This window comes from Eschrichtius robustus, chromosome 6 (assembly GCF_028021215.1).
Source record: "Eschrichtius robustus isolate mEscRob2 chromosome 6, mEscRob2.pri, whole genome shotgun sequence".
In the NCBI taxonomy this organism is placed as follows: domain Eukaryota; kingdom Metazoa; phylum Chordata; class Mammalia; order Artiodactyla; family Eschrichtiidae; genus Eschrichtius; species Eschrichtius robustus.
This window is the reverse complement of record NC_090829.1, coordinates 76,693,440-76,716,816: the sequence shown is the minus strand read 5'-3', so window position 1 is coordinate 76,716,816 and position 23,377 is coordinate 76,693,440. Positions and strand designations below refer to the sequence as shown.

Genomic DNA, 23,377 nt, shown 5'->3' with positions numbered 1-23,377 from the left:
TCACCTGAGAACTTGTTAGAAATATGTATTTTGGACCCCACTCTAGATCTATTGAATCAGAATCCCCAGGGCTGGAGCCCAACCATCTGAGTTTTAAGGAGCCCTCCAGGTGACTGATACCCGCTCAAGTTTGGGAGTCACTGACTACTCTAATGCAATTGTTTCAACCTTGACTGCCCATTGGAATTACCTGGGGAGCTTTGAAAAATAGTGATTCCGGTCCCAGCCCTGATTTTGATATGATCAGCCTGAGTTTGGCCTGGGCATTGAGAGTTTTAAACATTTCCAGGTGAGAGTAACGTGCAGCCAGGGTTGAGCACTTATGCTGTAATGGAAGCCAAGAGAAGACTCAGAGCCGACGTACCTTGTCTGGTCCTCCGGTTTTGGGTGAGGATGCAATCCTGTTGGTGAATGATGGTATATATACTGCTGGTCCCCAGAGAGTGACAGAATCAAACGGGTCACTGCAGGATGCACGGGAAGAACAGAGGGAGAAAAAAAATGAGAATAAAAAGTGAAGTTCAGTGAGAGATAGGTGGCAGCAGTGTTGGCCATTCTGGTAGTCCTATCATTTTAGTATCTAATCAATCTAACCTTCTGCCTACCTCATTCCATCTATAAATCTTTGAATGTCTACTGTATGCAAGATAGTGTGCCAGGCCCCATGGGGAGTCAGACATTCAAACATGGTTCCCATACTCAAGTTTACAAAAGAAACTTTCTCTGAGCATCTTTCTAGGCTGACCCTGCTATAACAGAAATGATTCTACAAGTGTCCTGTTGCTCAGTGAAGAAATGACACTTGAATGGGTAAAAGCCAGACAAGAAAAAACATACGTGATTTTTAAAAACGGAGCATTACTATGGAAATGGTCCCAAAGTGGAATTTCTGAGGTTATATTTGTTTAAACAGAAAACCCAAGAAAAGTCTTTCTCTAACTTGGTATCAGAATTTATTGACTATCATCTGGGATGCCCTATAGCGCTATTATCTCTGCCTAATAATGCATTTCTCTTAAGACATTTCTGGTTATTTATCAACAGTAACCAGAAGGGTCTTTTTGAAGTTTTAAATGCACTGTGTCCTGTTTTCCACTTCACATTTTTCTGAACACACATGTCCCGTGCTCTGAGCACGCCTCAGACTCTTCTGCTTCCTTCTCTTTGCTCACACTGCTCTCCCTGCCTAGAATGGATTGTGAGCCCTCTGCACACACAGGTGCGGGCGGGCACACAGGCACACACAGACACCCTTAGAAGTCTTCCTAGCCTTCAAAGATCACGTGTTGCTTCCTGCATGAATCCTTGCCTCTCTCTATGCGTGCAGTATCTTTTGTGTCTCTCTACGGCGTTTGTAACAATCTGCCTTCCGGCAGGTTAACAGTGGACCTTTCTATTACACACACCTCCCCCCAACCTGTGAGTCCCTTGAGGTTTGACTGATGGTTTGCCTGGCTCATTTTGTACACGTTACAATGTCTGGCGCTAAACTGTGTTCTGCTCTAGTCCTACATTCCTCACATCCCTGTTTCTAGACTTTGAGTTGCCAGTCAGATATACTCCAAATTTCACACCCCACTCCCCATTTTCCAACGTCATGCCTGATGAGCCTCTACATTAGTTGGGGAGGCCAGTGGAAGCCAGAAAACCAGCCCAGTAGCAGTTCCTGGAGCTTGGCCCAGAGGAGGGGAGGGAGAGCAGTAAACTCTCCTGACTGTTCCCAAAGCATTCCAGAAAGCATCATCTTTGTAGCTTTCCCCCTTCCTTCAGAAGGGGTTCCCTAAATTCTACACCTAGAAACCATCTACTTTAGGCCCTCCTTTTATAAGAGATCAACCCCCAATAAAGACAGTCTTATTATCCATTATTGTAAAGAGAGCACAGAAAATTCAAGTCCAAGAAAGACCCACACATTGACATGATCCGGAATTTTCTACTCCAAGCGTGGGAACCGTGAGGCTGCGGTGTCTGGTGCCATGTTGATTACTAAGCTTGGTTGGGCTGACCCGGCCTCTGGAGGCCACCCCTTCCTCACTGTCCACGTGAAGCCTTCCCGAACTGGCACCTTGTCAGAGAGTGGAGCCTGTCAAAGGTGCGTTACTGCCTGTCCTCTCCTGCCAAAGCCCCCAAGTAAACTCACAATGTTCATTTGCCCAATAGGGTCAAGCTGTCAGCTGTTTGCCCATTTTCCTTGAAAAAGTCTTGCTATAACTACACACCTCTAGGGAAGAGGCAAATGAGTGAGAACATTGCTACTTTCTGGGATAGTTGGCGGAAAGTGGAATTTTTTTTTTATTATTCCCTCTTTTATTATTATCACCCTCCTTCATAGCCGCGTAGCAAGTCCTATCATCTTGTCGAGCTGTAAAATGTTTCTTGTACTCCTCCCAACGCTTTGTTCTCACTAATCTTTGTTTATGGCAAGCCTCCACATTACACACCTGGAGATACAGATGTATATTATACGTATATGTAAAGGGTACAATTTAATTGTTTAGTATACTCACAGACATGTGCAACTATTTCATCATCTCATAAAGCAACCCCACGCCCTTTAGCTATCACCCCTCCACCTTATCCTCCTTCCTACTCCCCCAGCTCTAAGCAACCAATGATCTATTTCCTATCTCTATAGATTTTCCTCTTCTGGACATTTCATTAAAAATGGAATGATATAATATGTGTTCTTTTGTGACTGACTTCTTTCACTTAGCATAAAGTTAAGATTCATCTATGTTGTAGCGTCTCAGTACTTCATTCCTTTTCATGGCCAAATAATATTCCATTGTATGACTATACTACATTTTGTTTTTTCATTCACCAGTTGACGGAGATTTGGGTCGTGTCCACCTTTTCACTGCTCTTAATAATACTGCTATGAACATTTTATGCAAGTCTTTGTGTGGACATATATTTTGATTTCTCTCAGGTATATACCTAGAAGTAGAATTGCTGGATCATATGGCAACTCCGTGTTTACACACTCGGACTTTTGCAGTAATCTCTGAACTGGTCTCTCTGTCTCTATTTCCCAGCTTCCACCCTCTATGTTGCTATTAGGCTTATATTAATCTTTCTGAAACATTGCTTTCACCATGTTTTGCTCCTATTTAAGATCTACAATATTTTACCCCTGAGAAGCTCCCCATCACATCCTAATTCATTCTTCTAGCTCCACCCCATCAACGACCTACATCCATCTTCTTATCTAAGTGTATTTTCACTTTTCTAGAATCTAGGTGTGATCCTCTGTACTGCTCAGGTATGGTCCTCATTATCATCTAAAGATACAATGATTATTTCCTGTGTGTTTTGGTTTATACATTTTCCCTTTATAGAATGCCATTCCTCCTCCTTTTCCCATCAAAGAGCAGTTTCTCATAGTTGTGTGCCCTTTTTTCCCTTTTCTCCTCTCTCCTTAACCCAGCCCACCTCCTCCCAGAAGACATACGTGCACATGGCCCTCTGTGTCTAACGGTGCCTGTTTTTAATCCCTGTAGGAGATACAGCAGCGGCACGGTCTGGCCAACTCCATCTCTTCCTACCTAATTAAGCCCGTCCAGAGGATCACTAAGTACCAGCTGCTCCTGAAGGTATCTCCCCCTCCCCTCTCTGCCACCCTGACCACACTGTTGACCAGGCCCAGGGAGTCCCAGCTTTGCCCAAGGATGGGAAAGCTTCCACCTGAAGACCTTTCCTCTACCTGGAGCAGAACTTCAGAGATGAGCCCACGCTGGCACTGCTGGTTCTAGACTGCATGTTCTGTCCCATGAAATTCCAGATGCTTATTGGGGTGGGGGAGAGGAGAAATGGGAGCAGGAATGGATTGTGACTATTTTCACATGCATCCACCACTGCACAGCTTTTAGTGACTGCCACCCCAGGCACTGGCTGGTACATAGGGTCTCTCCTGTCCTTCCCTTTTGGGCAGGTTCCTCCTGGTGGCCCCTGCTTCCGATGGGATCCGGGGTCAAGGTGTTAGGGGCAGTGCCAGTCTACGTGGGCAGTGGAGGCCCAGGGCAGCACCTACCATTGCCTTAATCTCCATGTTTGTCAAGACTAGGAGGTTTCAGAGAGGAAATAGTTTAAAAGTACATATTAAAACACAGTGGCACTCTGTATCTGTAGGACCCCATATGTTAGGGGTTCTTCTGGAGCCAACCAAGAGATTTGGGTTTTTTCCAAAATCTTTTTCTTTAAAAGTCAAATAATCAAATTATGTAAAATACTGAGTGATTTGGGCTGATTCTTCTCAGAGAAGGACACACTGACAGTCTGAAAATATGACATTTCCCCACAGAAAGCCTGGGAAATCAATATCATAGGCAGTTATATAACCTGTATCTATATTAATTCTTAATGTGCAAGCGTGGAGTTTTCCCGAAGTTTGAATATTTTGCTCGTCGCTCCTCAACTGCAAAGGATAAAAGAATAGGGAGAGACATGTCATAAGTAGTATAGTTCCAGAGAAAATCTGATGAAGTTCAGCTCTATGAGATGCTTGCTGAACCTCACATGTTCTATCTGCTTCACTAAATCTGAAAACCAGTCTAGTTTCAAATCTAGATTCTAGTCACGTTGGAGTGTGCCCAGCTTTGCAGTCTGTGGGGTCTTCCTGCCTTAGCACTTGTAGCTCCGTGATAAGAGGAGTGGGGGCAGCAGTGAGTCATGCCCTGACCTCTCTTCTCCCCTCTGGATCAGGGCAGGGCCCTGCACCGTCCTTCTTCCCCTTCAGCCTCCTCCTTCAAACCTTCTCCTTCTTCGACTCCAGGAAGAGACAGTGGGCTTCACTTCCAGGCCCTCCAGTCTCCCAACCCTGCAGAAATGACTTAGAGAATCACCACAGGGCATCACGCCCTTGGCCTTTATTGAGACTGGTATCAGAAATAACTATGTGCAGAACATCACGGCTGTTTGGGCAGAACCGCTGCTGGCATTTTGAGGATGCCATCCTGTCTGTTTTTGACGTTTCTTATATAAAGACTCACAGAAATTCTCCTAAGATCTCGGAGTGGTGGCGAGAGGCTTGTCTTCTGAAAAATTGGTGTGCTTCCTACCTTTAAATCACAAGAGCTCGAGGTCCTTCTTTGCCTTTGACTGTCAGATACTTAGCATCCGCTTTTGTGGTTACTTACAGGAATTTCTCCTTAGCCAGATTTCTGTGTATAATTATCCTCTCCTTCTCTAGCCCACTTGATGCATGACCCTTCTAAATGATTTTTCTTGTGCCAGAAGATTTTTTTTAAATTTATTTTTGTGGTTTTCAAATTTAAGTATCCCAAAGCCTTTCCGGGAGTTGGTGGGGTTGTGCATTGAAAAAACAAAACAAAACTGGCTTGCCCACCCACACTGCCAGGGTCTTAAATCAATTAAGATGCAGTTCAAAAAGAAATATAGTTTTTCACCTCTCCCTGTTAATCCCATAAGGCTGAAGTTCCTAGGATGAATTTTGTGACATGGACAAGGGAGGGAAGTAGAGGATGGATGGGCTGCCCTGTGTTTTGCTTTAGGCAGATGGAGGGGTGGGCTCTGGGCCTTCATTCTGTAACTGGATGTTTTAGGAAGAGAGGACCGTGCAGGTAACTGAGAAGGGAGACAGTGAAGTAGGGGGAATTTGTTGTAGAGACATTGAAAAATTATTTGGGACAAAAAGAGTTAAGATAAATTTGACCTCTTTTAAATGTGCTGGTAGCAGAGTGCTTGCTGAGTAGAAGAAAAATAGTTTGCTTTTACTATAAATAAATAATATGGGATTTATTTTCTTATTAAAGTTAGTTTTATTCCGAGTAAATTGATATTTAATTATCAGTATCCTCTGGGGTTCCTCCCTTTAGGTGTTGCATGAAAGTGAAAGTCAGAGTGTTCAATAGTCTGCATGTAAATCTGCTACAGCTGTCCTTTTGGAGTCTAAATTAAATGTGGAGCCTTCTCCTTATCGTAAACCGTAGCAGGGATCTGAGGAGAACTCACTGGTTTTGCTAGCTGATTGGTGGACTTGCCAAATTGCTTTGGGAGGTTAAGCTAATTGGTGTTTTCTGTTGCAAACTGAAGCATATTTCTCTTTTTTTTGGCTGAGTTGGGTCTTTTTTGCTGCGCGCAGGCTTTCTTTAGTTGTGGCGAGAGGGGGCTACTTTTCGTTGCAGTGCACAGGCTTGTTGTTGCGGTGGCTTCTCTTGTTGTGGAGCACAGGCTCTAGGCACGCGGGCTTCAGTAGTTGTGGCATGCGGGCTCAGCAGTTGTGGCTCCCAGGCTCTAGAGTGCAGGCTCAGTAGTTGTGGCACGTGGGCTTAGTTGCTCCACGGCATGTGGGATCTTCCTGGACCAGGGCTCGAACCCGTGTCCCCTGCATTGGCAGGTGGATTCTTGACCACTGTGCCACCAGGGAAGTCCCTGAAGCATATTTCATATTTTTCTCTTATGTTTCTGCCTAGAAGTTCCTTTAATGATGTATGACAACAGGTTGGGAGGATTAAAATTAGGAAAGGATGGGGAGAATCAGAGAACTTCAGGTTGGCAGAAGTAAATACAGCTTTCTAAACGATGATGCTATTATACTGACTGGAACCAAGGACAGAGCTGAGAACTGATCATGTCTACCTCCCAAACGTGTACTCTGGGCAGTTCACCTCTTCTTTGGACACTCAAAGCTCTCTTCTTCATATGGAAATGTATCCAAGATAACACAAAGGCTTGGATTCTCATATCAGATGCTCATTAATCAGATAATCTTACCAAGTATAAAGCTTTACTAATAATTTCAAAGATACAAATAATCCCAAAACAGAGGTAAAACACAGAGAGAAGGTCATCAATAGCTCCAAGTCCTTTCTTACAGCATCAGGACGTGCTGTGGCCCTGATTAACATGCAAGGTTTCTAAATGATGTATGTTGCATCCTATCACTTACCCTGAAGAGAGCCATTTTGGTCATGAAATGTAATCACTTTTTACTTAGACAGTTATGTAGCTTATGTGATACTGCCCTTGGATTCTAGGTTTGTTTACCATGAGAAGTCCTAGACAGACCAGATATATCCTACTAACAGCACTCCATAAATAAGTACTGTCCTCTAGCAAGTACTACTAGTTTGTCAAGAGGTCTTTCGTTAATGTGTTTATAAGGTGTGATCTTGTCAACTTCTTTCTTTCCTGGAAATGCATCCCCACCCATCCACCCGTTCCCTGCCTTCCCTTACACCATTCCCTCTCTCCTCCACAGAAGGAGAGAGCATGGATTGTAGATCTCTTGCTTAACTTTTTCCTTCCCAGTGTCAAAGTGAGCAAGATATGATAACCCTGATAGGAAAAATGAAAGCCAGCATGCCTCTGGTTTGGATGAAATCATTCCGAGTGGTCTTTATGGTTACTAAAATAGTTGGAAATTATCTTTTCTCCATCAACCAGATACTATATATCTTTTATGGATATAGTAATGACCTAGTCTCCAATGAGGATGTAAAAGAGAGGACACGGTCCAGGAGGACAGGTGGAAGACAGGTTGGCGTGGTGGATGGAGTACTTGGATTTGGACTCAAGAGACCTGGATTCAGGCTCCTGCATGGCCTCTAGTGAATTCTATAACCTGGGGGAAATCTCTGTCCCTATTAATCACAGTGTCCTCATCTGACAATGCAAGGACTAATTCAGAATCCCATCTATTGGCCCCAGGTTAGGAACTCCTGATCCATATGATCTAAAAATCTTCTATAACTCTGAAAAACTATGCCTATAATGTCCGTAACCCCAAGTTGCTCCCAGTATGGTGGAAGTCATTCAGGCAGTAGAGGTGTGTAAATAAAAGTGGTGCTGGCAGTAGGCATGCAGTGATGTATGAGTGCTGTGTGTCCTTTGCACACCATTTGTCTCCTCTTTATGATCACACAGTACTGCACCTCTGTTCATGTGTTTTGCCAGGGGTATTCCCTGACCTCCAGGAGGTCAGTCGAGTGACAGAGAATGCCCTAGTTGCTGACTTCTAGTGCCAGCCATTTGGGAGTTGGGTTGAATTGAGTTAGTTTGGATTAGACTGAGCTGAGGAAGCTCAGTCTGGGAAAAGCATGGTGGTTGAATTCTTTGGAGATAACCTTTCCACCCCACCGCACTTTCCTTATACCTCAGAGGGGACCATTACAGAGAATGAAGCTGGTATATAATTCCTTGAGGAATTGGTGTATAATTGCCTTGAGGGGTTAGGTAGCGGGAGGGTGGGGAAGCTGGGGGAAACAGTTCTCAACGTATCTGGACTTTTTTCGCAGGAACTTTTAACTTGCTGTGAAGAAGGGAAAGGGGAGCTCAAGGATGGCCTGGAGGTGATGCTCAGTGTCCCAAAGAAAGCCAATGATGCCATGCACGTCAGCATGCTGGAAGGTAGCTGTCCTCTCAGCCTGCTCAGGGGAGCCTCCTCCTTTCCTAAGACCATGAAGCTTGTGTCATGGGAGGGAGGTGGCGTGAAGTCAGGCAAGGGGCCAAGCTAGAAGAGAGGAGAAATGGCAAATTGTTACATAGGTCCTGGGGAAGCGTGAGAGGGGATCCACAAGGGCTAGCTCGGCTAACACCTGCCTCCAGGCCTGTGCCGAATCAAATATGTGGACGACTTGCTGCCTGAGAGGTAGAGTAGGACAGGCTGTCATCCTTACTATAAATGTGCTAGAGCCCTGACCCCCAGCAGCCCTCTTCCTCTGCATAACATTTGCATTGCATTTGTCATCAGAATAAGTAGAAATCCTGCACATACACACACACACCGTCTGTAGCCTTGTGCCCTGCTCTTTTTTTTTATACTAAAATATACATAACATAAAGTTTACCGTCCTAACCATTTTTAAGTGTACAGTTCAGTTGCATTAAGTACATTCATGTTGGTATGCAGCTACCCTCATGCCCTTCCTAGCTGGTAAGTAAAGTCCAGCCAGCTAAACCTGATAGGACTTTGCTGAAGCACATTCATCGGCTGGAACCATGCTCTTGGGGCCCAGAAACCTGGTAGAGTGAGACTCCAATAAGTGCTCCTAACACCGCAAAACAGAGCGGATATGGGCAGAGCAGCCTCATTGGGGTGGAAACTGTTAGATGTGTTAATACTCAGTATCCCAATCTGGGCTGACAAACAGGTGAGATAAGGAAGGTGAGTCTCCTCTGTTGTACACGGTAAACCTGTGGGGTATTTTCTCTCTTCTGGGCTCCATCACCCCCCACCACTTGCCCTCCCCCCCCACCACCCCAGCGCCATCTAAAAGACTTGGTCTGGTTTCAGTACTTCCTGGGCCACCCTTAGCACAGGAAGCCCCACTTCTTCATGCAAAGGAGCCCTGATTACCTGCTCTAGACTGAGCCCTGACCGTCTGAACATATTCCTAGTGTCACACTTTCTCCACCTCCTCCTTTTCTGTTTGCACCTGCTCCCCACGCCCACTGCCCCCTGCCACGCCCTGCATGCCCGCCTCTGTAAGCACCCTCTCCTCCAGCCTGTCCCTGACCTGTATTCTGGATCCAGCTACTCAAGGGATGCTCTGTGGACCGGCAGCAGCAGCACCTGGGAGCTTGTCAGAGTGCAAAGTCATGGGCTCCACCCCACACCTACTGAATCCCAGTCTCTTGGGCATTGAGGAATGGGCAGGAATCTGTGTTTTCATAAGCAGTCTAGGTGATTCTTACCCACCCTAAAGTTTCAGAACCTCTATTTAAAGTGGCATGAATATAAATTGTTGAAGGCTTGTGCACCATGCAGTATAGGAGCAATCCTAGGAAGAGTCCTAGGAATGGAATGTAAGAAATGAAGCCACAACAAATGGAGCAGAGTCAAGGGCATTCAGGCAGGCAGTGTTTGTCCTCAGCCCCACTCCGAGCTCCAAGACAGGGATGGTGGGAGCTGTGGAGGGAAAAGGAAGGATGGGGTTTACTTTGCAGGAGGTCCCCTGCTGACAGTGGGGCTGGGGGAGGCTGCACAGGAGCTTTGCAGGAGGTTCCGCTGATACTGGTTCTGGAGAGGAGACCTGGGTGTTTTTCAGGGTTCGACGAGAACCTGGACGTGCAGGGGGAGCTGATTCTGCAGGATGCCTTTCAAGTGTGGGACCCCAAGTCGCTGATCCGGAAGGGGCGCGAGCGACACCTGTTCCTCTTTGAGATCTCCTTGGTTTTCAGCAAGGAGATCAAAGACTCTTCAGGACACACAAAATATGTTTACAAGAACAAGCTACTGGTAGGTGGGGCAGGTGGGGTCAGACGAGACTCCCCATTTGCATAGTGCCCTTGGGTAGGAAGGGACCTTGAACACTTGGCTCATCTCTCCCCTGGCGCCATACCAAAGCCATCCTGGACAAATGAAAATGCATCCTAGTTGGAAAGCGCCCCCTCGACTCCCACCTTTGCATCTTAGAGTTCACCGTTCTTCTTCCAGTTGGCTTTGGGCGCCTCCCTCTTCACCTTCCCTCCCTGCTACCTGCTCATCAGGCACGTGCCTGTAGGTCCTTGCATCCTGGGTAGAAGAACAGAACATCCGGTCTGTTTAAGTTTGATTGACAGAGCCCCTCCCTCGGTCCTCTCCTCTCTGTTGCCTTTCCCTTCCCAACCCCAGCCCTAAGTCTCCCCACTGCCCTCCCCTTCCCCGCCTCTCACAGGCATTTCCTGTCTACAGACCTCAGAGCTGGGTGTGACGGAGCACGTAGAGGGCGATCCCTGCAAATTCGCCTTGTGGTCTGGGCGCACCCCATCCTCAGACAATAAAACAGTGCTGAAAGTAAGTACTGCTCTCTGCTGGGCGCAAGACCAGGGTTGGGGATAGCTGAAGGGAGCACGGAGGGATGTGGGCAGGATCCACCTAAAAGCCGGGGCCTGGAGAATCCACCGGGCCACTGGGCTTCTCTCTCTCTCGGGAACGGCAGCTTCACGTGGGTGTTGAGATGCAAATTCTATCATGAAAGTAGCCTGAAATCTCAAGATGAGTGGTCTCCTCAGTCCAGGCACCTGTTGGAGCATGGAGGGAAGAAGGCAGGGAATGGCCTCAACAGGGCCCACTTAAATACGTTCTGTCCATATGGCTCCTTCAAGTGGCAAGGCCAACAGATGACCCTTTGGTAAACAGCACCTTGATTTGCTCCACATTCACTCAGCATTTATTTTCCTGAGCACCTTCCACGTGTAAGGTATTCTGCCCAGTGCTGTGGAGGATGACTACGTATGGGATATGAACCCAGGCCTCTGGGAACTCATGTTCTAGGAGCTCTAGTGAATCATACTAACGTGGGAACTATGCTGATTGAGAGCAGTGTTGAGAAGGGGCCTTAAGGAGTCACCTCAGCTCCCCAGGCTGCACGTGGCCTGGGAACTGAGTCAGTGCCTGTGGTCCTGTTAGTGTAACCGAGGAGAGATCCTGCACACGGTGCACCCACCAGTCACGTGCTTACCAGGGAAGTGCCCATCCCCAAGGAAGAGATGGGCCAGCCCTGAGCAAGCTTCACACTTGTTTACTCTGAATCGCCAGCATAAGTGCTACCTGACATGAGGCAGAAGTACCTGAGAAAACTTCCATGAAGACAAATGGGGTATTCATGCAGTGGTAGCAATGCCTTCAATTAACAGGTTTACCAGGCTAAAAACCCAGGACTGACTTTCAATCAGTACGAGCCTATGTAGCCATATAGGTGTTGAGCCTCCTGACGTATATCCAGTTATACCAGTTGGTAAATGGCTGCTGCCTCCAAATGCCCCCTTGCTGCCCCTCCCGTACTCCCCAGACCTCCTCAGAATCTAGTAACTGAAGTGTTAACCCTTGACCCAGCAGGGGCAAATATCAGTGTTGGTCAGTGCCTCCCAGGTTATTAAATACTTTGAAAATCATCCCTTAGAAATCTACATTGAGTCTTGGGGTCATAGACCTGTTCTAGGAGTTGGAGAAGCATGTCCCTGGGATTGAAGAGTCACAAGTATAAAACGAGAGAAATAAACCCCTCCAACATTTGGTACCCTTGAAGATGATGGATTAAGCCTGCAAGAGGAGGGTTGAGAACTGTTTCAGTGGATTGAAGGGAAATGAGATTCTCACTCTCTCTCCCTGTGGCACTCCAGGCCTCCAGCATAGAAACCAAGCAGGAATGGATCAAGAACATACGCGAGGTGATTCAAGAGAGGATCATTCACCTGAAAGGAGCTTTAAAGGAGCCAATTCAGCTCCCCAAAACACCAGCCAAACAGAGGAACAATAGTAAGAGGTAACCAGCGTCTCTGCCCCCAGCACAGCCTCACCAGCTTCCGGGAGTGGGGGTGGGGTGAACCTTTGCTTCCACGGGGCGGTGCACTCTGCAGGCAGCAACCCTCTCTGTGACACCCCACTGAGTTCTACCTAAGAGGAGTCACCTTCTCTTTAAGCATCTCACCCGTTACTGTCAATTACATTCAGCAGGGCTTCACTGGGCACCTGTCCTCTGATAAACACTGTGCTGGGTGCCCGGGGAAGATAAAAGGAAGTGTAAGATGAGTCCATTCCCTCAAGAACCACCTGACAGTCACGTCTCACACGTGGAATAGTTAGACGAGAAGAAGCAGGACCACCCGTAGGGACAGGAAATGCTGCAGGCATCAAGGAGAGGGGACTTTGGATGAGCGCTGGAGTGAAGTGTCTGGGGAAAGCCTTGGCAAGGAGGTGGCTTTGAGTCGGAGCTCTCTGGACTGGCTAGACAGCCAAAGGACTGTAATGTGGGGGTGGTATGGTGGGACTGTCACTGCAGCTCTTACTGCAACCCCCAAGAGTCCTCATCTTCATTCATCTGAGATAAGCAATATGATGGGGCTTATGAAGAGGACTTATTTTTTATATCTTCATCTCTCTGGGCCCTTCTGAATCCGAGTTTTCCTAAGACCAGTGGATGACTGCTTAAGTATTTCTTTCTCAAGTCTCCGTGTTACAGTCACCTACAATGACTCTTTTGGAGGGCACTTCAAGAGAAAGCATATAAAAACTTCATATCAGTTTTGGAAAAGAAAAAACAAAACAAAAACAGAGTTCTGGAGGTGATGGATGTTGGTGATCACAGGCTGTCCTCTCCTCTCCTATTCATGAATGGACTAAATTCAGGAGATTTTTTAGTTGACCCTTTGGTGCCAACCAGGATACACAGGCTTGGGAGCCACCAAGGGAGGTGGTAGCCAAAAGAAGGGTGTGGCTAAGGTAGAGAGAGATTCCTCCAGGAGGCAGGAGCCCCAAGACCAGCATGGCCGGGATAAGGTCCCCTCTCGGTGCTGAAGGAACAATCATGAATGTGTTAGGGAGGGGTTATTTTGATTTCATTTACCTTTGTCCAGAGTCCAGGTAAGGGGCAGACTTAGTTTAGCACTAGAGACAGACCCTGCTGTAGGAAGCCCCTACTTCAATAAAGAAGAGAGAATGGAAACAGTTATAAGGAACTGAAGGTCCAGGACCATGGTGGGAAGGCTATTCAGGTGAGGTTATCTAGGGTTACTCTGCAAAAAAGCCCCTTTTTCCTATAGTAGGAGAGTTTGAGCATCTCTAGAACATGGGATGGACATATCTTGGAAATGTCTCACACCTTTTCTTGCTCATTGTCCTGTGATGAGAGGGGGAGAAATCTTGGCAGTCTCTGCAGAGAATAGCCAGGCATTGTGTTATTTCATTAGCTTGGCTCCCTGCATATGGGGACAGAGTTTACAGAGGAGTGGATTGGCTTGGGTAATACAACCCACACTCCTGGATGGGCTCCCCACATCCCCCAGAACTGGTCTCATCTGGTGTGGACCAGAAGGGCCTGCAATGGGCCAGAATAGTGGGAAGCAGAACGTACAGCCAGCTCTCAACTGTCTACAAATGGTGGGGAGCACTGGTTCAGATATCTGAAACAACAGATGATCTGAAACTCCTTTGTTTTTGGTTTTGAAATACATCACATAATTTCTTTCTACAGCAGATTTTCTTTCCTATGAATCTGTGGCTTATATTATTAAAATAAATTGGCATTTCCCAAGCCCACAAATGGTGGTGAGAGAGCAATTGACTTAGAAGTATTCTGGGTGGGAGAAAACTCTTTTTATGACTAGCAGACCCAGTGTATGTACATTGGCATCCCATGTACGCCCACATGCACACACGTGTCCACACACACTCACACTCCAGATTGTAATTATTTAGACTCTGAGCTTCGGTATATGGGATATGTTGCCCATGTGGTAACACTGTCAGACACTGAGTTCCCATTTCCCCTAAGGCTATACTTCTCCATAAGCAGAATCAGGGGTGTGACTTTCACAAAGACCTCCATAGGAAGAGCTGTCACTTCCTGGGCTGGTTTACCCAACCCCTGGCCCACATCTCCAGTTTTTCCTGACACAGACCCTTCAGCCTTCACCAGTTCCCAGGCATCTAATCCCCGTTGGCCAGAGCTTTGGGTTCAGTGTAGGATTAGGACCCAGTTCTAAAGCTGGAGAGTTGAGGGAGCATTTGAATGGGACAACAGTGTGGCCCGGGGGCCCAGGAAGGGGTCCAAACGTCAGGAGTGCACTTAGGAGACTATCTTATCAGGCACTCAGGAGCACAGCTGGCTCAAAAGCTGCTGCAGAATCTGTGACTGTCCTCTTATCTTTGAGAAGATGCCTTGGTCTTCTGTGTTAATAAGAAATCATCATAAATAAGCATGAAATCACCAAGCCCCACCAAAATGAAGGCAATAAACTCCTCCAGACCCAGGAGTTGAGGGTCCGACCTTCCCAAGGATAATCTCCCCTGGAGAAGATGTCCCACCCCATTTTCTTGAGCAAAAGAAACACAGGTCAAAAACATATCTTCTCAGTTCTCTTCTCTTTATAAGCCAGCTATAAACCACCCCTCCCCCCACCCTGTTACAGCATACAGAAAATCTGTTAGAATACCCTGAACTCTGGGACTGTTGCAGATGACCCAGGCAGCTGGAGAGAAGCCTAGCTTCTAAGCAGGACATACTTCTTCCTACTGCCTTTTATAGACCCATTCCTAGTGAAAATAAGTAAATAGCTGCCCACTCTGCACCGTGGGCCAGAGGAGTTACGGAGAGGAGTCATTTTGTGTTCAGTTATCAACATAGTGATTATGTATTTGCTAAGTGCAAGAAGTGACATCATTGAAAATTACATGGGGCTGCTTCCTTTCGTGGGATAATTTTAGGCACATCCCTGCTAGAAAGTGCTACGGCTCTGCTCCGCCAGCCCAGCTGGAAACCCTTGTGTGCTCTAAGCCCACAGTCGCTCCCCCCACCCCCACCCCTGTTGCTTTTCTCTTCTTCCTGCAGGGATGGAGTGGAGGATGTTGACAGCCAGGGGGATGGGAGCAGCCAGCCAGACACCATCTCCATTGCCTCTAGGACCTCTCAGAACACAGTGGACAGTGACAAGGTAGGACAGCGCCCCAACCTTCCTTCCCCCAACACTTCTTGTTGGCGTAACCACCCCTGGAGAGTTAACCCCTAGAGGAATTTCTCCCATGGTGGAGCCTGACCTCAGGAGCCAGTGGTCTCTTTGTGCCGGCCAAAGGGGAAGGAGCAGGGCTGGAGGAGGTATGTCACAGCATGGAGATCTTGTCTGAGGGGACGGAAGATTGAGGTGGCCAGCCAGACCTCTCACGTCAAGAGAGTTTAGCAGAACTGGCGAGGGTGGAGAGTGAGTCTGGGTTTCCTCTCCCTCTGAGATGCCTCACCGGCGCTGCCTGGGCTGCTCTGCCTTCTGGGAGGCTGGAACTCAGGGAGCTGAGGCTGGGATAGTTTCCAGAGACCTAAATTTAGACCAAGATCAGTGATTTGGGAAATGGCCACAGAGATGCTGGTTGGAAGGGGCCTCCTATCCGAAGGGGCTCTGGTGGAAATGATGCCCTCCTCTGGCCAGAGTACTGGGGCTCAGTTCCTGAGGGGCAGAGGACCAGGAAGTGGTATTTGAAGCGGCATGGAGGGATGTAGTTGTCTCAGGAGAAAACCTGGTCACTTGCTTGCTTACATTTTGGAGCAAGTAAGCAAAAGTTAGGAGCTCTGATGGGGAGCCAAAGAAAGGAGAATGTAGCAAAGACTCAGTGCATTTGCTCAAGCTAGCGGAGGAATTCAGCGGTCTGAATGTGCAGCAGGGACGGGGAAGGTTCTGTCTCTGACCCTACTCTCATTTGCTTACCTCAGGGTCGGAAGAGTTTGAGATGATCATTTTCTGAATACTAGGGACTTTATTAATAAAGGTATGGGTTTACAGGGACCATTTGGCCCTAGTTTCTAGACCTAGTATTTTGGCCTTAGTCCTTCAGCCTCAGGCAACAAGCTGTGTCCTCGCTTCATTTTAGTTTTCTAAGTTAGGGGCATTTTTAAAAGATAATCTGCATTCATTAGGATTTTTCCTAATTTTTTTCTTACTGGGAAAAAAAAAAAAAAAGACTATGCCCCCAAACCTCCTAAGATCATGGGTGCTAAATCATGCTCTAGACTAGTGTGCAAGGACATGCAAGGTAATTAATTCTATTTGACGTCCTGCCTTCAAGTTTCTGAGCCACTTTTGACTATCAGAGTGGATGGAAAATTGTTTTTTTTCTACTTGTAAGACATACAAAGAAAACTATTTCTGTACTTTCCTTTCTCCTCTGATCTGTTGTTTAGAAATATAACCTAGAGTGTCCTATGAATGAAAGTGTTTATTTTTAAACAGTCAGTGGGTGGTAAGTGAAGTACATGTTTCCCATGTTCAGACATAGTAGCCTATTAATTCCATGGTCTGGGGGATGCCTCCCTTCCAGCTGCTGCTTTGTCTTCCCCGCGGCCCTTAAACAGACACCTCTGCCAGAGACAGCTGTCTTAGGAAGCCCTCGGCTCCAGCCTTTCCTTGTCCTCTGGCAAGGTGAGTGTGGTTAGAATAGAACGCCTCTGACAGCAGGCGTTTCTTTGTTAATGAGGAACCCTGGTACTTACACATTATCCACAAGTAAGGAAACTGACGCCCAGAAAGACTGAGTGACTCGTCTAAGAAAATCCTAGTAGTGAGTGGAAAAGCAAGAACCAGAACCCAGGTCTCCCTGATTCACTGTCATGTTTTTCCCTCACTCTTAAAGTCAAAGCTTTGAGCTCCCAATGCTAAGATGAACTCAGCTGGCCAGACCTTCTGCACATGCCACAAAATCATCAGTCACATATTCGTGAAAAAGCACCCACCACATGCCGAGCTCTGTGCTGGCTACTGTAGAGACATGTGGATGCTTTGTTGAGTGTGAATCCTTATATGTGTAATTTTCGTTTCATGTATGTCTCTATAGCCGGGCTCTTAAGCCCTGATGAGGGCTGGGATTGTGTCTGTCTGTTTCATGGCTGTACCCTCAGCACACAGCACACATGGATGCTCAGGAAGTACTTGGGGAATGAATGAACGGAGGGGGTAGAGAACTCCGGCATGAAGAGGAAGCTAAAACAGGTGGTCTGAAAGCAGCCAAACATACAAATATTGTATTTTTAAATATGCTAAAGAAGCCTAGAAGTTTCCTTACTTGCAAGCAGAAAGCTGCAGGTAATGTTCCCGGCCTGTTGGGAACATTAACCCTTAATTACCTTCTCAGGCCTTGCGAAACATGGGCAGCGGGTTGGGAGATGAAGAAAGATTCTGTGTTCTGACACAAAACCTGGAGAATTGCTTAGAAATAGTCAGATAAAGGGAGGGCCTGTCTGTGACCTTGCACTGCAGTTAGAATGTTCTTACTCTTCTGACACTGGGCAGTGAGATCAGGACAGCCCGGTGTCCCCTTGATCTGCCCTGTCCTTCATCAGAGAAGCCATTTATTGGTATCTTTGCATTCATAGATGTTATCAACAGAGTTAAATTTCCCCCTATCTGTACCCGAAGACCAGGAAACTGGTCTCCATTGGTTTCTAAGTGGTCAGGTGAACAGACTCTGGAGAAGAGAAAGAGCCAGTGGGTTGATTCAGGTAAGCTGAGCCACATTCAATAGAAGGGCAAACAGGGCAGCTGTGGGGAGAGGATGGGGCAGAGGCACCTCACAGGGATCAGGGTCATTTTATTGGTGAGTTTCTAGGAAAGGCCCCAGTCTTCCTCTTCTAATCCGGAGGAGTGAGAGTCGTAGCACTGTGGGCTGGGTAGATGGTAAATGTAACCACTAAAGGGCCATGACAGATGACCTTGAGGAGCTGTGGGGCCCCGAGGCCCCTCTGCAATCGCCTTGTGTGTCCTCTGTGCGCTGGGGTGGGGTGGAAGGAGTTTGGACACACCTGGATTCAAATCCCAGCTCTGGCACTCACCCTCTGTGTCACGTTGCCTGAGTTACTGCACCTTAATTCCCCGACCTGTAAAGCAAATACCCATCTCACTGAGTCCTTGGGAAGGTTAAGTAAAACATATTTAGTTGGCATCTATTAGACATTCAATAAAGGTTAACTTTCTATCCTTATGAGAGGGGAAACTGAAGTTTAGATACTGTGGATAAGAGTGCACGATTATTAAGCAGACTGAGGATCTTTGGAGGTTCTTGAGTAGAGTTCTGCCCTCTGGGTCCTTGGGTCATTAACTGTCAGGAGGGTTTTTTCTATGTTAGACCTAAAGGGATGGAGCATCAGTTTACTTGTCTGTAATGGAGCAACTTTACTCCTCTTCCCATTTGCTAGCCCTTAGAATCTAAGGCGTAGCTATTTGTAGTTAACATTGGCTCGTGGCTTATTTTATTATCCAATGGGTTATGGTCCATTACTGCCAGGTATTTCATTTTAATCCTCAGATTGTATCACCTTTGGCCGGTGGTAACCCCTAAGGCTTTAGATATTTGAAGACAATTGTCTTTTCTCTTAATCTTCTTTGTTTAGAAGTCCTCAGTTTCTCCAACTACTCCTTGTATTAATGTGTTTTCCGACCCTTCCACACGCCTTCCTCTGGTTTACTCTAGTGTGTAATGATCTGTATAAAATGGGGCCTCCAGAATGGTATAGAGTACATTAGGTGTGATCTAACCGATGCAAGTTCATCTCCTTGTTCTAGAGCTACCATGCCTGCCCTCCTCCCTAAGAAGGTTCACCGTGTCTAGTAGGGTGTACAGTGCTGGCTCATAAAATCTCCTCGCCTGTTTTCGTGGACTGCCCTTAGTTCGGCAGGTGACTTAGTAACCTGAGTGTCAGACTACTTAATATCTATTACATTTTCTCTTGTTTAGTTCCATCCATAATCCAGTATGTTTTGAATATAAATTATTCTGTCCAGTATGTCAGCTGCATTTCCCAGCATTATCGGCTAAACATACGTTTTGTGGCTTCATCCAAATTCTGGCTGAAAAGACAAGGTTGAGAACAGAAGACCAATGCCCGGCCCCTCCTCATTTCCCACCCAGGTTTTGACACTTGCAACCCTCCTTGTCTGCCTCTTCTTTCTAGGAAAGGGAACTCCCCCACTTTTCTCTATAACAGAGAAGCTGGGATTGCTTGTGGTAAATCCTCCCTTGATGAGGAACCAGTCTAATATTAATTCTGCATTAAATGCTGACAAAGCCAACACGGGTGCCTCAGTAAATGGCATGAATAAGCTTTCCCCAAAGTTGCTTTTGTTCATCTCTCAAATAGGTCTGCATAATTAGGTTCTACCTTGCCCCTGTCCCATGTAAAAGTGTCATTTCCCTGAAGGCAAATGGATGTGCTTACTTTGTTCTATAGAGATCTGGGTCTGAGCCCCTTCCTATTCTGTCCAGAATATGTGCATACTACTCTGGACATTCCACCGTAAAGACTCTTTTGCTTATACATGTATTAAGTGATGGAGCTTTGCAACCACACTTCAAAGACATCCAGAATTATAGAATTCGAGTCAAGCAAGGCTGAGTTATGAGGTGGCAGTGAAGAAGTGTCTTGTATTTGAACACGATGCATGTCTGCTGAATAATTACCAGCTAATGGTACAGAAGCAGCCATCTGGACAGCGACAGTCCCTGTGCATGTATAATATTTGCCACTTAGACTAGGCGTGCTGGAGACGACGTTCAATAAATGCTTATTGAATTGAACATTACAGACACCTCCTAGTAGGGTTGCTCTTCATCCAAAATACACTATGAATTTCTAGACATGTCCAGACTGGCTGGAGACAGGGAAATTGAGTTGTGAGTGCTAGTCTCTGCAGAAATTATAAGGGAAGGAACACTGCTGGAACATCCCAGGGCTGATTGTGATTTTAAGGAGGGATTTCAAAAGCAAGCAAATGTGATCTAAGGTACAAGGTGGGCTGATAATGACAATGTACTGAAGGGGGACGGGAGATGCCTGAAGAAGCCTGGAGGTTCCAGGATTTAACTCAGAAGTTTTTAAACTCTCGACTGTCAAATCAATATAATGGGTCATGACCAAAATTTTGTTTTCTTTTTTTATTCATTCATCTATTTTTTTTTATAAACTCTTTTTTTTTTTTAATTTTTATTTTATTTATTTATGGCTGTGTTGGGTCTTCGTTTCTGTGTGAGGGCTTTCTCTAGTTGTGGCAAGTGGGGGCCTCTCACTATCGCGGCCTCTCTTCTTGCGGAGCACAGGCTCCAGACGCGCAGGCTCAGTAATCGTGGCTCACGGGCCCAGCTGCTCCGCGGCATGTGGGATCTTTCCAGACCGGGGCTCGAACCCGTGTCCCCCGCACTGGCAGGCAGACTCTCAACCACTGCGCCACCAGGGAAGCCCCAAAATTTTGTTTTACCATGTGGGAAGAAACACTCTAAAGTCAAAGGATTCCTACAAGATCACTCACTGCAGTAACGTGATGCCTCTAACAGGGGGCAGGGCAGCCTGGCTGCAGAAGCCTTCTGGGAATAGACTTCTAAAGAGCCTCACCTGGTAATCCTGACACATGCACTCTGGGAGCACAAAGCAGGCCACTAGGTGCAAGGGCTGTAGTCCGAGAGGGTCCAGCCCATGCTTTGGTGAGGTCCCAACCCCTGAGTTGGCCTATGCCATCTCTCTTCGTACATGCTCTGTGTTGAGGGCCCACTTATTCCACAGCAGGTGTTGCTCTCCATGTTGAGAGTACAGCAGTGAATGAAACAAGGCCCTGCCATCCTTTGGCTCATTGTCTTATAGGGAGGAAAGGTAAATAACCAGAAAGAGAAAGGATGGCATCCCTAGTCTTCTGCTAATAGCATCAGAGATGAAAGGCTTCTAGGTTTTTCTTGTAAGAAAAAGTGAGCTGATGCTGCAATTGGAAGAACTCAAATTAAATGTAAGAAATTAGTTTCCTTGTAAGGATTAGTGTTGATCGGGGGACAGATGACGGAGGGAAAAAATAGAATCTCTTCATTTAAATGGGCTCATAAATAGAAAAACCCTCCAGAGAATAAGGATGGATATAGAGCTTCTTGGGAGGAAGGAGAGCAAACTGGGTCTCATTCCCTAGAAGCAGAGTCTGAGACCGTGATTCCTATGCATGTAGTTTATTAAGGGTGTGCTTTCAGGAAAAGAGGCAAGAAACAGGGGCCACTGCAGAAGGATCTAAAGCAAATGTGCATGTGGTTTCAGCTGGAGTCTAGCTCAGTCTGATCCCTCCTGGACCTGGAGCGTGAATTGCACCCAGAATTTGCCCCACCTTCGGGCAAGGAGCCTGGCCTTTTGTGATAGCTGTGAGCTGTTAGCAGCCAACATGCACAAGAGCTGGGGCATGGGAACCGCAGCAGGAAAGAGGATCTGAGTAGTGGGCTGCAAAGGCGTCTACTGCACAGAGGAAGGGGATGGGTTTGGGGACCAGGCATGGATTCAGTCCCTGGTTGTTCATCAGCTGCAGGACCTTGAGTGGGTCATTTAATCATTTCATGCCTCAGTCTCCAAGTCTGTACAGTGAAGGCAATGGTTTCAGCTTCCTGGGATTTTGAAGGACTAGCCAAGATCTGTGTGAAAGAGGGTGTGAAGCAGAGGAGACATGCGATGGGTAGGTCGCTGTCCGGGTGACTATAGGCGACTGGCATGAGAGAAAATAGCATGCTCCCTGGAGTTTTAAGGGCCTACAGATCACTGGCTTTCGCCACTAAGGAGAAAAACCAAACATCTGGAAATGTGGGGACTCAACAGTGTTAGGACTAATAAAAATCCTATCAGTTCACACGATGTAATATTTTTCACTTAACAAATTCTTAAAAACCATCAAGATGATGCAACACACCAGCAGGATATAACATGTTATAAAGAGAAAAATGCATTATGAGCCATATCCCTAGATTTTTTGTGTGTGTATAATATACACAATTTCATGATATATTTGGGTGAATGACCTCTATTTTGTTGCTACTATTTTAGTTATATTAGATTAAATAAAATTATAAAAGAAGACATGCTTTTTTAACTCCCGTATCTGTGTTAATATAGAAGAAGGTATAAATAAGCCAAAACAATAGCTAATAGATATATTATAAAATATATTACAACATATGATTTGGTATTTGAGAGAACACAGAGAGACCACTGGTACGTTTTCTAGTTGGAGAAAAACCAGAGTTTTTGTTTTGTTTGTTTGTTTGGTTGGTTGGTTTTGTTTTGAATTTACCTTCAGATGTATCCAAATAAGACAGTGTAATGCAAATCTACTAAAAATGTATCCAAAAGAATTTAATGGACAACTCAGCACCTACCGTAAGGAAGTACTTGACCTTAAAAATAAATGTATGAGATAATAAAAAAATAAAGTTACTGATCATCATTTAAAAAAAAATCAAGATGGACCCTCCAAGGTTGAATCTCCAGAATGAGATTGTGACAGCGTGTGACATTTAGCCGTGGGGCCTGAGCAGGTGACCCATCTGCTGGCGATCCAGCCTATTAAATGCACTGTGTTAAAAGCTAGAAAAAGAAAACGTGATGCGTCTCCAGGAGAGAGTCCTCAGCACTTCTGTTACTCTGTCCTTTGTCTCAGGGCCCTAAAATGTTTCTTAGCGGGAGAGGTTTATGTTGCCTCCCATCTAGGAACAGAGCACTTTCTAATCCTTAAATAAATACCTTTGAAGAGTATATAATTGTACTCCTCGTTCCCGGGGTTTGGAGTGGATATATCTGAAACCTAAACTTGGACTTCACAAACTGTAATCTTGAGTCTCAGTCGTACCCCACGCCTAACAGTACAGTGGGTTGGAGTTGCTGTATGAATCCCAGGTAGAGGCATTCTGATTTTCTCAAGAACTTGGTAGTCACTCCAAAGTAGGAAAAATGCCATCTCCACTTTAAAGGTTTAAACCCAAATTGTGATTTTTTTTTTTTTTTTTTTTTTTTTTTTTTAGTTTTCTGAATAATCCAAGTTCAGGACTAGGTTTGAAAATAACTTTTTTTCCTAGTGTGGTCCCTTTGTTACTTTGATCCATGGTGGGCGGGAGAGATGGCAGCAGGGAGCAACAAAAAGCAGAGGATTCCCCGGTCCTCCTCTCTGT

General features: G+C 46.1%; 1 protein-coding gene across 4 annotated transcripts in view; it reads left to right on the top strand.

Moving 5' to 3' along the window:
* The window catches only part of LOC137766390 (kalirin), a 469,434-nt gene that overhangs the window by 427,960 nt on the left and 18,097 nt on the right, over positions 1 to 23,377 (top strand). For all 4 annotated transcript variants that reach the window (XM_068546591.1, XM_068546590.1, XM_068546593.1 and 1 more), the window contains exons 28-33: positions 3,501 to 3,593; positions 8,256 to 8,367; positions 10,008 to 10,198; positions 10,634 to 10,735; positions 12,064 to 12,206; positions 15,270 to 15,372. In XM_068546591.1, coding sequence (XP_068402692.1) covers positions 3,501 to 3,593; positions 8,256 to 8,367; positions 10,008 to 10,198; positions 10,634 to 10,735; positions 12,064 to 12,206; positions 15,270 to 15,372 — 744 coding nt within the window. The remainder of the gene's footprint in view (positions 1 to 3,500; positions 3,594 to 8,255; positions 8,368 to 10,007; positions 10,199 to 10,633; positions 10,736 to 12,063; positions 12,207 to 15,269; positions 15,373 to 23,377) is intronic.